Raw genomic sequence first — 15295 nt, 5'->3', positions numbered from 1 at the left:
TAGATTATGTACACTCGGTGAAAGCAGCCCACAGAATTTTTCACAACCTCGAGCAGAACGGTTGAAAAAGAGTTTGATGCAAATTTGAAACAGAATGTTTCATAAAATTACAGTGGACTTAAATTCCAATTGCATATCTGATGAGAAACCAGTTATGAGATTTTAGCTGCAATTTTTTCTAAAAAAAAAAAAAAATAAAATAAAAAAATTTATCGCGAGATTACTTTGCCACAGGGTTTATTTGATTACCAAGAAAGAAACATTTCTTTCATCCGTTTCTTGACAAAGACGACTTTCTTTGCTTTTTCGTTTCTTTCGCTGTCCAACTGTCCAAGAACTATTAAAGTAATATATATACATATATAGGTATGTATCCAAGTTCCCGGAGCGACTGCTGGTTGCTGTTTGCTCATTGTGTTCCAGGCCTGGAAGAACTTTCGTTCTGCCATAAACCAAAAAAAGTCATTAGAGTTTACCGAAGTGCGTGGTCGTGGAGTGGTGTATAACATTTCCCCAAAAAAGACGTCCAGTCGAGAATCCAAGCCGTGGTTAGCCAGCTAAGAGACGAGTGTAATCGTTTGCCGAATCACGGAGCCCCCTGACAAAAAAGTTCTTTTTCCTTTCTTAGTGCTCTCCAGGGCGCTTTTACCACCGGAAAACGCAACGGATGTGACCCTGTACTCGACGCAGAAGGAGGTTTACGCAAAAAGTCACAACTACACGACATGCTGTCAGAGCGAAAACGTCAACGCTAGTTGTCTTGGCTTTTGCAGTATTCAGAGTATCCTGGAAGGCAACACCGGCCAAGACCCGGAAAATTGCGAGGCCGACTTTCCATCCATCGTAAAATGCATGGCAGGTAAGTCCACCAGGATTCGCTCTTTCACGTTGACCTCTGACCTATTTTCCAGTAGGTACCTACAGACTGATTCGTACTTACAATAAGGTACTTCTTCTAAGCCTCGGAGCCTCTCTATTCCGGCCTCGTGCGATGGCATGGTGCTCCTTTTTTGAAGCTAGCTGAGTAATGAATCGGACGAGTCGTTTCGTTTCTTCGAAAGATACCCCATGTAAAATCAAGAATACAAGTGAACTGGATGGGTATACGCATACCCATGTCAGGTTTACAGGAAAAAAACTGTGACTGCTTGGTCGGTACCTACATCGTCACTGATCGTGAACCCAAAGGATCGTACATACGTATCGCTTTCTGTCAGATTGACGATGCGGCGCGTCGAATTCACGTAGACACCGCATCCCATCTCCCCTATCGCACTTTCACAGCCCTCTTTTATGCTCGCGTTACTTTCTGTATGAAAATCGACGCCAAGCTAGATGCTTCAACTCATAAAATACTCAGCCGATCCTCTTTTAGTCCGATACATGTTTCGTAGATAGGTATTTCTTTCACCTTTGGAGTCATTTGCGTTTTCCTTTCGCTTCACTTTTCCTTATACGGTCGTACAATCCTTTTTCAAAATTCATTGTCGGTAGGTACGTCGTACAAATGCATGTATGTATACGTTTCGATAAAAATAATACGGTATTTTATACCTTCAGACGGACGCAACCACGTGCCATGCTGCATCCAGGAATCGGTGCCCGACATCTGCCAGGACGTCTGTCGTGGCGACTACACGGTCATCACGGAAAATGTTAAAACGCACTTCTCCTGTTCAGCCTACACCGAAAAAACACTCGCCTGCATCGTTGAAGGAATAAGTAAGCCACCAGCTGAAGTGTTTAATAGAAGCAACGCCGTTACAGGTTCCAAGACGGATGTGGAATCCCGGTAGAACATTGTTTGCATGGTCGTATTTCACTTTGCAGAATTACTACCGTCTCCACCGACGCTTCTTAACGTGGAATCGCTCACTGACAAGTCATTGCGGGTAACTTGGTCACCGCCGGATGCCAACAGGGAATCGGTCACCGAATATCTCGTCAACGTCACGGCTCTTCGACACTTTGACGAACATCCCAGTGACATCGATTCGACCGGAACTCTGCCGACGGGTATGTTTCTTTCGCAAACTTTTACTCACCGAGCAATCATCAGCCAGTATACGAAAACGGCAATCCCTGAGTGGGGAATAAATCGAGCTTTTGAATGCTTCAGGGTTAAATTACTTGTCGCAATTAACGCGGAACCGAGGCAATTGCCTGCACCTTCGCGAGTCGAGGATAAAGAAGCCGCGATTGAAAACGTTCAATTTCCTGTTTATGAGATATTTCGTAACGGACACACGATCCACGGGGACAAAGAAGAGGCCAATCAATAACTCCGGCTTGCTTTGAAAGAATTTTTTTCCTTCTTTTATCTGGCGCAAATAATAATCGCAACTCCTAACGTCGAAGATCTGAGTCCTGTCCTGAGAATTCTTCAGCGCCGTTGAATCTACGGAGATGACAAAACCAATGAAAGCAATCTCTTTGTCAGCCAGTTTTTTCACTCGATATTCCGCACCCAAGCTTTTATACCGGCTTACCTAGGTCACGCCAATGACCTGTCGTTTTCTATAGAGCTGATAATACAGTGTAATATCTCTACCGCGAATAATATAATGTTTATTATACGCTTTCTCGTTACGAGGGAGACATAGCTGAGTGCCGATGTAATTCGAATCCTTATTCTTTGAGCGTATCGCTCTCTTCACGTTATAACTTTGAAAATATTCTCTTCGGCCTCCCTTCAACTTTGAACTGATAAAGTGAGGTCATGCATTTTAGAAAACGTGACGATGCTGGTCAAGGTCCGTGGAAACGTACTGTCGACTGTGGTTACTGACCTGAAACCATTTACCATGTATGAGGTTCGCGTCGTCTCCCTAAATATTCACGGAAGCAGTCTTCCCAGCTACGCGGTCAGAACGCTCACCTTTTCTCCTGGACGAATGAAGCCTACCACCGTTGTCGACACTCCACGTCTCCCGGATACCCGTGGCTGCTGCGTCAGCAGGGGGGTCACTGATCCTGGGTTTGTATCTCAACAATACTCGCCACATTCTTTGAATACTTCGAGATTTTATTGTTCCGCACTTGTACCACCCTCTAGCCTTCTTTCCTTTGATGGTGAAAGACTCAGAAGCGAACTTCCAAATTGCGGGGATGGTTATCGATTTCAGAACGTCGTTTCGGTCTCGAACGAACCTTCTTTTTTAGTGTAGCAATATCAAGAGCGCAGTGATAGTGATTTGAAATAATTTAAACTCTTCGATGTTTAGCTGCGTCGAGAAGCTCTGCGATCCGTCCTCGATCGACCATGCAGAAATTCATAACTTAATGATCTGTGCTCCGTGGGCTCCCGATACTTTTGCTTGTCTGAGTGACGGAATCGATCATACGCCGTGTTGTAAAGCTCGTGGATTACCGGACATCTGCCAACCATTCTGCAGCGGCAACGTGACTGTAATTAATTTCAATCACTTCAGGTGCGTTGAACACATTTATTTACATCGGATATTGATACACGGATAAATATCCGGTGCGATTGATTTATTCGATATTTACCATTGTTCAGATGCTTGAGTTACATGATGGTATACAAGAACTGCTTGTTGGATGGTTACGGTGTCCTTCCGTCCGCCCCCACCAGTATTCAGATCTCCAACATCGACACAGACTTTGCAATCCTGCAGTGGTCACCTCCGAAAACGCTCGGTGATACGGTCAAAGGCTACAACGTATACTACAGGGAGCTAACTGACGACTATTCTACAGCTATATACGAAGAACACTTGGATGTATACAGTCCTACAATATTAACCAATTTAACCCATGACACTGACTACGAAGTTTACGTAGAGGCACGAAATACACATGGAGTCGGCGACCCGTCAGCGAGAATAATCTTCAGAACTCAGAGCAAGGTAATCATTGTATAACTATATTATTTTGCGTTGACAATAATCCGACCTCTCTCAACTGTCGCGTAGGTCCTTGTCGATAAGGAAGAAGAGGCTTCTTATTACAACATCACATCATGTTGCGTGGAGACGAACTTGAACAGTATTTGTATGCCTTTGTGCACCTACGATGCTTCCATGTCCGATATTCGAGCACTGGCGTCTGTGTGCGATTCCGATTTCCATAAAATACTGAAATGTGCAGCTGGAGGTAGAAATCACAACGATTGTTGCAGTCGTCGCGGAGTCCCTGCGGGATGCATGACTCTTTGCAGCGGAGTCATTGTCGATAGCCTCATCAGTACTGCTACAAGTTGTATTCCATTTATTGGCAACATTGTTCAGTGTCTTGAGGAAGGTGAATAGATGAAAAAATGTCAATCGTCATTTGGAACACGGAATTATAAACTTCGAATCAAGCATGACTTCCGTGTAATTTCAGGCGTCGATACGTTACCGGGTCCCATTTCTGAGCTGCATGCTACTGAAATCACAGACAGTTCAGTAAAGTTGGATTGGGAACCGCCAACCGACGGATCAAACGTTACCGATTACATAGTATACTATCAAAAAGTTGACAATACCTCGATGCACGAGACGGTCAGCAAGCTCGATCATGTAAGTTGTAATCTTTAAAGATTAATTAGTGTAACGTCAAAGAAGTTTAGTACTTTACTTGATATTAGAAAATAACAATTTATTTATTTCAGCAAATAAACGTTACCGAAACATCCGCCGCCATTATCGGCTTAGAAAATCATAAGTTATACCAAATGTTTGTTGTGTCTCGTAACAAACACGGGACTTCCTTGCCGACTTCTATTTTAATGATCAACGTAACGAGTATCGGTGAGGAAATCGACATTTGTATTTAACTCTTATCCCCCACACTGCGAGACGCAGAGGAATGCAGTCATGTAGTGCATTCCCAGCGTGTACTTCATTGAACAAGCTGTGCAGTATTCATTGAGTGATCCTTCACTTGTGAATAATTTTCCGATCTTTGGCAGAAATTGACGACAAAGGTGTTCACGCTGTTACGTCACCGCCGCATTCTCTCGCCGTTTCGGGGCACAGTGCAACCTGGGTAACAATTTCTTGGCAGCCGCCAGAGTTCTCACATCCTTCGGAAAATCTGACGTACGAGTTATTGTACAAAAGTACAGCCGATCAACAGTTCCAGCACATTCAAACATCCATCACATCACACAGAATTCAGAATCTGATACCGAATACACAATACATTGTCTTCGTAACCGCACATGGTAAGAAGGGTACCAGCCTACCTAGCGAGACGCTCATTGCATGGACAGATCCTGCATATCCCGCGTATGTCGAGGTGAGATCATTTACCACTAATGCTCCCGCATTCAGGTCGTCACCACATCCCACGAAAATTCAATTTCTAAGGATATTTTGTTACACTCGCTAGCCGCAACCAACATTGACATTCGTATTCCTGTATGTAGCCACCGACTGTTCATCCGATCAACCTCGTTGTAGAAGGCAGCAGCATGACCATTTTGTGCATTGCGATGGGTACGCCAATGCCGACAATCAGCTTATACATTAGCGGGCGACTTGTCTATCAAGAAACGACGAGGCATATGGTTACTGTTGTGAACAACGTAACACGAGATATGGATCAAATTAGTTGTTATGCAGACAACGGTTACGGTACACCCATGCAGGCTAGCAGAAAAATTTCAATCAGTCGTAAGTGCTACTAAGTATGCATGGGAAGAACAAGTAAGATAGAGGAATACTGTCCGTAAACTCATTTCTTACCACGCGGATTTTTCTGACAGATGTACCGCACGTAACTGCATCCGTCATAACAGTGGCCGCTTTGGGTGATTCCGTGGTATTGGAATGCAAAGTCGAAGCATATCCAGAACCCAAGATGCTATTCTGGCGAGATAAGAGTGGTCGCATTCCCGTCATTCAAGGTGGGAAGTACAACATCCACGTTCAGCCAAGTAAAGATGTGAGTATCAATGATTTTTACCGAACGCGTCTTGCCCGGAGAAAATGAGTCGCGGCTACAGTAACGACTGGGGTGCAATTATTTCTCCTCAAATCGACCTGCATAAACCATTATTACCTTATCTTTAGACGGAGACTGAGTACGTGATGCAATTAACCATCAATAAGATATCCGAAATGGACGAGGGCGATTACTTTTGCCACGCGGAAAATGCGTTCGGAAGTGGCACGCAGCCCGTGAGTGTCCGGATCAGGAACGTTGCCGCGACTAATAACGTTACGCAGTGTTGTATCGAACAGAACGTAACCAGTGGTTGCATGGAAGCGTGCAGCTTTTATTTAGACATAGACGCGGTCATCGACAAGCCGCAGTGTATCAACGACTTTGACAAGCTCATGAAATGCGCCGCCGGTGAGTAACCGCTCCAACAGTGTGAGAAAAATGAGCATTCGAAAGCTGGCGGAACCTTTTTAACATAACAATTGCAAATGGGAGATAAGTGTTTGTTAACGGCTGCATTCTCTTCAGACGGATCCGATCACAGATCCTGCTGTGCAAAGTGGGATGTGCCTCGACGCTGCCTGGACTGGTGCCGCGGAGAGCCGCTACTCAACAACAAATTCTGCGTTTTGTCCTACACAAGACCTATAATGAGCTGTTTCCAAGAAGGGCGAGACCGTTTACCGGGTCCACCACAAGCAATCAGTGTAGACGTTCTAGATCCTCATACCGTAAATGTTCATTGGACACCGCCCGTCAAAAATCCACATACGGTGGAAGTGTACAGGTAGAACGAGATGTTTACAATGGGTATATAAGTAGCATATGCAGTGTAATGTACATCAAACAGAGACGAGAAAGTAAAAAGTTTTGGGCTGAAACACATGCATGATTGTAGAACAACATGAAACATGAAACACATGTTTGATTGTAGAGTATTTTGGCGCCCCAAGGGAGCAACAAAGGGTAACACCACTAAGAATGATACGAAAACGACGAACTTAGTGATCTCAGGATTAAAAGAAGGTGTAATATACGAATGCGTGGTTAAAGCTGGTAATCACTTGGGTACGAGTACCCTTTCTGAACAGGTGGAGTTCATCACTGGGGACAAATACGTAACGTCCGCACTCGGAGGTGGGATGCATAGATATTTTTCGACTTTTGCATAACGTACTACGTCGAAGTTTTAACTTTTCAATTCATCCTTGCAGATTCTGGATCTCACGTGGGAACAGTCATCGGAATTATATTGGCTGTTGTTTTCGTGGCTTGTATTGTCGTCGCTGGTGTTTGGTTTGTTAGAACGAAACGACTGAATGCTAAAGGGCAAGGTGGTGTCGCATTTGAAAACCCGAGTTACCTCAGAGAAGTGAACATGGATCATATCCAAGATCAATCACAGGTCAACGGCATCGCGACTTCGGTAATTCTTAACCCGTTTGTGTTCATTTAATTGTAGATAAGAGAATTTTTGGAATATAAATTCCCGTGTTGGTGCTTCCCATGACATCTTTTTGTACACTTCAGCGACGCCTTAACTTGTGGATAAACGGATAGTTACACATATTTGATACCATTTGTGTTTTCGAGTTCTATAATAGAATTTATATCACCATTTAGTTTTCATAATTAGGTAACGTCTGGAGGTACTGGCTGGAAACAAGAAACGTTGAACGTACCATCTGGTCAAATGGGTTCAATGGCGAGCCACGAGACAAATACACCCTACGAAGAACTGAAGCTTGGACAAGACGGCGCTGGATTCAAAAAACTTTGCCCGTAGCACACAGTCTTCATCAGCCATTACCAGGATCACGCAAACCTTATGCCCATACGCTTAGCACGTGAGTCAACTTTTTGAAAATGACACTTAAACATTTTCGAGTCCAAAGTAAAGTATATGTACAGTAGATACAATAGCTGAGAGATTAATATCATGTTACTGGGTACAACGCGATGGCCTTCGTGGGATCTGAATCTAAGACTTGATGGTATTTTTGTAATTTTTTAGTTGTTTTCAGGGCTTATCCCCCCCCCCCCCCCCCCCTCCCCTGGCCGACCCTCTGATGATCATATGCACTTATAGATCGTATTTGTCAAATTCTTATCTCGAACACTTAAATGACCATTGGCGATATACATGCAGAATAAAGTTTATGCCAAACCATTCGCGTACTGTTTGCGTAAGAGACTGCGCATAATTAACGTAGTTTGTATATACACACCTATCAATGCAAATATGATACACATTCGAATTATATTATAATATTTGTCGTAACTGTTCGAGGAATCGGCATTTTATTTGTTCCGCAGTTCTCTTGTGGTTGCATAGAGAGAAGAGAAAAACAAAATTGATTGACTCTGTCTAAAATATGGTATAGTATGTGCAAGTGTAAAAATTTAACGTTAGCTGTGATGTTTGATACATCGAGCTATAAAGATGAGAAACAAATCATTTTAATGAGCTGGCCTCACTGATTTTCACGTGGCATATTTTCTAAATCGAGACAACTACAAAGTCACTATGCAAATCGGTAATTAATAGCTCTTACTATCAACTTTAATTTGTTTCGTCATAGTTTTGTGTAATACTGCAATCTCTATTAATACGTAAACATGTAATCACCTACCATCTAGAAGCATGTATATGGTCTTGAAACACGGGCAATGTAAATTACATAGGTATGTAATGTGATCAAGTGATTGCTCAAAGAATACTTGACTGTAGGTTCCACTTTGTCCAGTTCTCAGGCCTTCAATGATCAATCATATTATGATAATAATTTTGTGCGTATTTGGTATGTTTTACTCGAATTTTTAATTAATACGATTCCAAAGATGACAAACAACAATATACGATGAGATATCGTAGATGCGCACCATAAAGATTCCCAATTATAGGCAATTCAAGGTACACATAGAGTTTCCGATTTTTAGTAGTGGAATTGTACCCCCAGTTGCCTATAATTACGGGTCTTTATGTTGCGTATCCGCGTAATGTCACAGTACGTGCAAAAATAAGTAAATAAAAATGAATATCACATACCATGAATGAATGTATAGCGGGTCGCATTAAAATTAGAAGTGGTGCTATGATCATTAGCAATCAAATAATATATTGCGGTGTATAATATTTTTATGCATCTACTTATAGAAGGAATACCTGGAAAATGTTTATTATTACGTATATAGTAAATTCACAGCGTTACGATACGGGAAGCATTATAGGAATAGCTACTATGTTTCACATCTTGTCTATTGATAGAATTTGCATAGTATGTAATGTAAAAATATATTACGAATGCGAGTGGAGTTAAAATTTAGACAAAATGGAGTAAACGGAGACAATCCGGACGGCACCATATTGTTTATATTAAATAATACCCGTCCTGAAACTTATATAGCTCACTGAAATTATTGTATAACTGTAGCATATTGAACCCCCTAATTGCAATAGTATAACGTATGGTACCAGTAATGTAAAACTATTGGATTACTCACTAATGCATCGAAATTTAATATACAGGTTGTCGAAACGATGAAACCAAAAAAAAAAAAAAAGAAATAAAATTAATGAATAAAATGAAAAATAAAAAAAATATACATGGAACAATGAAACGTTACGGAAACCTTCCAACAAGAACACTGAAATATAAAGAAGAATAATGCGAGGGTTCGTGATTCATGTATTGTTGGTTTCCGAGTCGTTTTTAACAAAAAATCTGTTAAAAGTAAATCTGTTAGAGTGAATAGAACAAAACAAAAAAAAAAAGGGGAAAAGAAATTATATTATGCATTGAATATCAGATACGCTCAAGTTTACACGTCGTCGACGGTCGATTTGATTTTAATTTGTTGGCGGTTCTTTTTTCCCTGACTTACATAAAATAATATGTATATTTTTAATCATGATACAGACTTGAATATGCTTATCAATACATTAACCGAGACTTCGAAGTGAAGAATAAAAATAAACGAAAAAAAAGTAAAAAATACATATTAAAAGTTTAAACCTTGCAAACTATAAGTGAATGCAGTTATCAGGTTAAATAATAAATTAATTGCTGGAGTATTCTTTATTAGCTGCAACGTTTTAACCATAGCTATCTATGTTTAATATCTATTGTATATTACACTCATTCGGATTGAGGTGTAATTTTCTCATCTCTGTTTTCACTTACAGTATAATATTGAAAGGTTCTATCTGCATTAAACTGTGTAAAACAAAAATCCTGGTCACTGCATTAGCGTAAAGATAAAAAAAATATAATGTAAAATAAGATGTGCATTTTAACGCTAGTAGTTAATGTTAGTATGTTATATCGTTTAATGTTTTAACTTAGAAACCCTCGTCTATGTCACTCTGTTAATTCATGTGAAAATTTTAAATCTTATCCATCGCCATACAGAAAAAACGGACGGGCGAACATGAGCCGCAGTCCTAACTATTACTGTATAATTATTGAAAACGTGATTAAACGTGTGCACTAATGAACTTGGAGTGACCAAAAGATGTTCCACGCTAGGTGTATAAAGTATGGCGAAAAAAAAGTTTAGACCTACTATATTTGTAAATAAAATGAAACAGAATTAAGAACCAACAACGTAGTTTGCGGAGATTAAAGGGATGCTTGCTTATACCATCCGGAATCAGTATTTGACTGTTCATTTAGTGAACACGGTCAACTAATTTGAGTATGTGCGACCTTGCTTATCTATTCTGTGTGTCACATAAATCATTTCCAACCCACACTATTCCACCCAATCAGTTCCAAAATCCAGTTTCCAAATTTCTGATTAACTTATTGCCGTCATCGTGTGCGCACTGTATACGAAGATTTTAGTGTAAATGGAGAAATGGTTATCAGACAGTTCTGTATTAATAGCTGGGTGCTGAGAAGAATATAAGTATGCATTCTTCGCCAGATAATATGCTACTACTTCGATTAATTCCGATGGAAATAGTGACTGGGTTTGTAATGTGTTTATGTAATAAGATGACAATCTTCGATGTGAAGGTGATATATCCTGTGTTATGTTGGATGTTTGTAATGAACTCTACTTAACATACATTTCAGTTACAACAAAGAATTAACTGATGTTAAAACAAGTGAGGATCTATCGCGAACGATTTTCGGCCTGTCGAATTGCAAAAGAAAATCTAAGATTGTTGTTTTATAACTGACGAACTCCTCGAATAATGTTGTTGCGACACGTGAATTTGTGATTAGTATGAAAACATTGCTTTTCTACGTGCAGAATAATCGGACATGGCATTGAAAACTTTAATTAAAACGATTGTAGCCCGCAAGTACGGGACGACATGTGCCTTCACTGAATATGTAATTTAGTTTACTATAACTATAATATAGTACTATGTAATATTGCACACGAATAAAGTAAAACGTACATGTATTGAAGTCTAGCCCCAAGCTTGAGGATTTATCACAATTAATGGACAAATGTATCGCTGCCTACCCCGATTAACATCCTGATGCTCGCCGATCTATGACTACTACAACTGATTTTGAGAAGAATGGAAGAGTCAGGTTTCTCACGAGACGAAAAATATGTTCTCAGGTAATTGTATTGGTACGTGAGTTTTTGATATGTACAAACAATCATGGTTACAAGACAATCAATTAGGAAGATTACAAATTCACTTAACAATTGCAGAATATCATTTTTACATTGGAGGCATACTGATGTTCTGATGCATTACTTTCAGAATTGTTTCTATATCCTGAAGATTCTTATGAGCTTGTACTGCTATTTTCCCCTCTGGAAGTGCCTCTGGTTCATACTTTAGTAACTCGTACGATTCGGCTAATATTCGCTTTGATTCCTGCAGCGATCATTACGAGGTTGGTAATAATTATAAGAAATATACAAATACAAGCATATGAATTAATTTTCAAAATATGTATGTGGCCGAGGAACATGGTGCAAAAAGAGCGAAGTCAGCAGATCGCCTTACTTCGTACAAGGTATTCGATTTCATTTTTCCAAATTGATGAACAATCGGTACTGTATACTGCTTCATACGGATATGTATATTTAAAAATTTGTATTACCAGTAGAGCCTCTCGTAGCTCTCCAGGGTCCAGTCTGCGCCCACACTCAGCAATTGCAGCGTGTAGTTCAAAGAGGACTAATCCAAGAACTCTATTCTCCGCTGTTGAAACCAACCAATAGATGATTATTAATGCCGATTGTTTTTGCATCTTGAATTATACAGTCATTAAAAACATTTCATTACTATTTTCCTACTATAACAAGGCCATGGGACCGAAGATACGTATATTTGAAACGCGATGTAAATGAGCTGCTTGAAACAGTTGTTTGTACAATCAAGAGCCCAGCGTTATGTAAATAGAGTCAGCGTCAAATCTTCTTCAATTCGAAGGACATATATACCTTGCAACAATTGTCCAGTTACTCACCGGGAACAAGCTTTTTTAAAAGCTGACTGACGTGCTTGCACAGCGATATTTTTTCTTGCAATAAATCGTCACTGATTCCAGGTAAACCAGGATTTTCCTGGCCAATTAATTGAGCCAAAGCCAATTTAACGTCCGTAATATAATAATGATTTTCGTGGAGAAATTTGCCGTATTCTTGAATAAATTTTCTACATTGTTCCATGTCGTTTTTCTTCATCTGTGACAAATGTATTCCGATTTGCTCCATCATTCCTTCGACCGCGTCAAAACTCTTAGTACTTGAACATGCGTTGCATGTGTAATCTGGCCTTTCATTTCCAGATGTAATGAAGGTTTTCGGAAGGGCGTGTCCGTTGCAATCACTTTATGAAAAAAATTTCACATTAAACAACTGTTTACCATATAATTCTTCATTGCTTACGCGCCTCTGATATAAATGTTCTAATTCGAAAAAAGTAAAAATCGACCATACGTCGAATAGGCCGCATAAGTAAATTCATACGGTGCGTTAAAAAAAAAAAAAAATTACTTTCAAGATAGCAAAAGTGCCATGATCACTCGACTAATTGAAGTAACAACTTTTCAAAAATAATGTACGAACTCACGCATTCCAGCATTTGATAGCATTGTACATAGTTTCAAATTCTGTAGGATCGATGCATCGTTCGCACATGCACTGGAAAAATTTCGTCTGTGCCAAATGATGTCTCCTATTCTCAACGCCCCAGAGAGGATCGGTGTAACATATCGTTATATGATCGCCTGTAAGATGGATTATATGAAAAGTGAACGTTTAACGTAAGCCTAGGTGACGGATATGTGAGCGATTAAAAATGTGAGAATATATGATGAAAAAAAATTTTTTTTTAAAGTGATACTAAGTCATGGAACGGAACGAAGCACCTTTTTTTATGGGTATTGCAGCTCGAGCAACAATGCCACCGTTACTGGTGAAGCTCTTGGAGCAATTTGCTCTGCAGCTGTGCTCAACAATGGACGAAATATCGTAAACCGCGATATAAGCAGGCTCGGTTAATGGCACTTCATGACCATTCACCTGAAAGACATTTGAAAATATACCACAAATCCGTAAACGGGAGCATATGTGATTGTTTACCGCCAGTGATTTACCTGCAGAATGCCGACGACTTTTGCAACTTCTTGTTCCGTAACGTCAATCTTGAAGAACCTTTTAATGAATTGCGCGACGAAACGAGGCGTGAATAAAGAGGTGCGCTCCTGTTCCTCGGCGTGGTCTTCAAGATTTAAAAATTTCTCATATAGACCCGGATCTGCTTCGCGCAAGTGCAAGGCTCTTATCGTTGTGATACAGCGATAGGTGGGGTGCGGAAAAACAAAATCCGTAATTGATACCTGTATCCCAATCGAACGTTAACGAGGGGGACGAATTTTCCCATACAAACGTACGGTGCAATTAATGCTTCATCGTGTTACCTACTACTCTTATCAAAATCTTGGTAAATCTTGTAGCCAAAAGGCAGGTCCCGAAATGCTTTTTGTTTTTGGAACAATACCTCGACAATTCGCAGATCCCTCATAGGTCGGGTTTATTTTATTATTTATTAATAAACCCGCTTACGCACACGTGGCGAGCTTTGCGTACCTTTTCGTCTTTATACTTGACCGTGAATTCGCATTCTGGCCCGTGATCTCTACACAGTCCGCATAACGGCCAGCCACACTTGACGCATGGTACCGCAGATTTTGGAGTAAGAACTGCGTAGCATCCTAAGCAGACTGGCCCCGTTTCCAGCGGGGGTCCTTCGACGAGGGCCTTCTTCTCCTGGAAGACCACCTCGCCAACATTGATGTTTCTTATGGCCACGTAGTGTCGTCCGAGAACTTCGTTAGTCGCGATCTAATTTTCACGACATAAATCTTCATTCGTCAATACATTTAAATAGAAAATATGCCATTTAAAGTTTTTTTAAATTACACTAAGAAATTACATATACATATTCACAATTACTTCATAATTTGTCCGGTGTAAAATCTAAGTTAGGTATACATGCCCAGTAAATACAAGTGATTTAATCGTGGGTAATAAACGAACAAACGTGTTGCTCCTTGCTTATTTATAGATTATTCGAAAAATTGTAATTCAGCCAGCTATAAGCTAATCCATTTACGAATTGAGCAGACTCGAGCTCGTACAATCATTTAGTTTTTCGGGCGAAATCCGAATAAATACGGAATCGATACCTGTGATGACTAATAAGAGATAAGAATGTTAAAAATACGGAATTTGGTCCGTTTGGACATTCGTCGGTTCGGTGTTACATACCTTATAAGGAATACACTTCTTCCCGTGAACCTTCCAATGGGACTTTTGGTGCTCTCTGCTGCAGTAAAAAACGCTCTTGCAAGCGCTGCACTTGTGCTCTGCTGCCATTCCGCATACAGTGCACAGCTCCTGCGATTCAGCACTCATGATCTGAGGTTGAAATAAAAAATCAATCAATTGTCTTTAATTCTTTAAACATTTCCTTTTTTGGAGTAGTCATCGACAAGCTGGAAAATTGCAAAACCAGCATCGTGCTTTCAGATACGTAAATATAAGACCACGCGCGTTCGCCGCAAATACATACCTATAGGTATTGTATAACAATAGATTGGTAGGTCGACGATCCTATTGTAGCTTGGAAGAATCGTAGCTGTTTTTAAAATTAAAACTGGAACGTACTTATCGCTGGTAGCGTGGAACCAACTTGCCCAACTTTAATCTGTCCGAAGTTCTATTGTTGGAACAAATAAAACACAATAATTCCGTTTTCACTCACGAGTATTAACGCGTGCGAGCCGCGCTAGTAGAGACGTGGACTACATAGATTCTTACGGTCTGTTACTGTGCAATACCTTGCTGACTATTTATAGTCAAGCAGAATGGTTCGAGCAAGAATGGATCAAGCCTTTGCAACTAATGAAGCGACTCCGAA

At 40.3% G+C, this 15295-nt stretch overlaps 2 protein-coding genes across 7 annotated transcripts in view; one reads left to right on the top strand and one right to left on the bottom strand.

The window, feature by feature from the left end:
* LOC124300266 (Ig-like and fibronectin type-III domain-containing protein 1) overlaps nt 1-9519 on the top strand; it is a 168086-nt gene extending 158567 nt beyond the window's left edge. For 5 of the 6 annotated variants that reach the window (XM_046754169.1, XM_046754187.1, XM_046754195.1 and 2 more), the window contains 17 exons: nt 629-859; nt 1561-1722; nt 1831-2016; nt 2731-2977; nt 3225-3431; nt 3521-3869; nt 3936-4263; nt 4348-4523; nt 4616-4754; nt 4916-5244; nt 5375-5621; nt 5714-5892; nt 6021-6303; nt 6421-6679; nt 6827-7029; nt 7107-7318; nt 7529-9519. In XM_046754169.1, coding sequence (XP_046610125.1) covers nt 629-859; nt 1561-1722; nt 1831-2016; nt 2731-2977; nt 3225-3431; nt 3521-3869; nt 3936-4263; nt 4348-4523; nt 4616-4754; nt 4916-5244; nt 5375-5621; nt 5714-5892; nt 6021-6303; nt 6421-6679; nt 6827-7029; nt 7107-7318; nt 7529-7678 — 3887 coding nt within the window. In that variant the 3' untranslated portion in view covers nt 7679-9519. Of the gene's footprint in view, nt 1-628; nt 860-1560; nt 1723-1830; nt 2017-2730; nt 2978-3224; nt 3432-3520; nt 3870-3935; nt 4264-4347; nt 4524-4615; nt 4755-4915; nt 5245-5374; nt 5622-5713; nt 5893-6020; nt 6304-6420; nt 6680-6826; nt 7030-7106; nt 7319-7515 lie in introns of all 6 variants that reach the window. The other variant, XM_046754204.1, reaches the window with a different exon arrangement.
* Nucleotides 9520-9627: 108 nt separating this feature from the next.
* Nucleotides 9628-15218, bottom strand: LOC124300367 (SET domain-containing protein SmydA-8-like). Its single transcript, XM_046754404.1, has 9 exons — nt 14948-15218; nt 14644-14793; nt 13963-14217; nt 13470-13712; nt 13242-13395; nt 12944-13100; nt 12339-12700; nt 11970-12070; nt 9628-11740 (listed from the first exon to the last, which is right to left on the bottom strand). The coding sequence occupies exons 2-9, from the start codon at nt 14788-14790 to the stop codon at nt 11582-11584; spliced, it is 1578 nt and encodes a 525-aa protein (XP_046610360.1). The 5' UTR covers nt 14791-14793; nt 14948-15218; the 3' UTR covers nt 9628-11581.
* Nucleotides 15219-15295: the final 77 nt, after the last annotated feature.

Source organism: Neodiprion virginianus, chromosome 1 (genome assembly GCF_021901495.1).
Source record: "Neodiprion virginianus isolate iyNeoVirg1 chromosome 1, iyNeoVirg1.1, whole genome shotgun sequence".
Lineage (NCBI taxonomy): Eukaryota > Metazoa > Arthropoda > Insecta > Hymenoptera > Diprionidae > Neodiprion > Neodiprion virginianus.
Note: the sequence above shows the minus strand (reverse complement) of the source record. Positions and strands in the feature narration are given on the sequence as shown.

What these genes read in the sequence shown, in the direction of transcription:
- LOC124300367 (XM_046754404.1), bottom strand. Translation starts at nt 14,790, where the DNA reads ATGAGTGCTGAATCGCAGGAGCTGTGCACTGTATGCGGAATGGCAGCA. An exon ending in AAGTCGTCGGCATTCTGCAG is followed by an intron (nt 13,396 to 13,469) that starts GTAAATCACTGG and finishes AATGTCTTTCAG; the next exon opens with GTGAATGGTCATGAAGTGCC. An exon ending in TTTAAAAAAGCTTGTTCCCG is followed by an intron (nt 12,071 to 12,338) that starts GTGAGTAACTGG and finishes TGGTTTCAACAG; the next exon opens with CGGAGAATAGAGTTCTTGGA.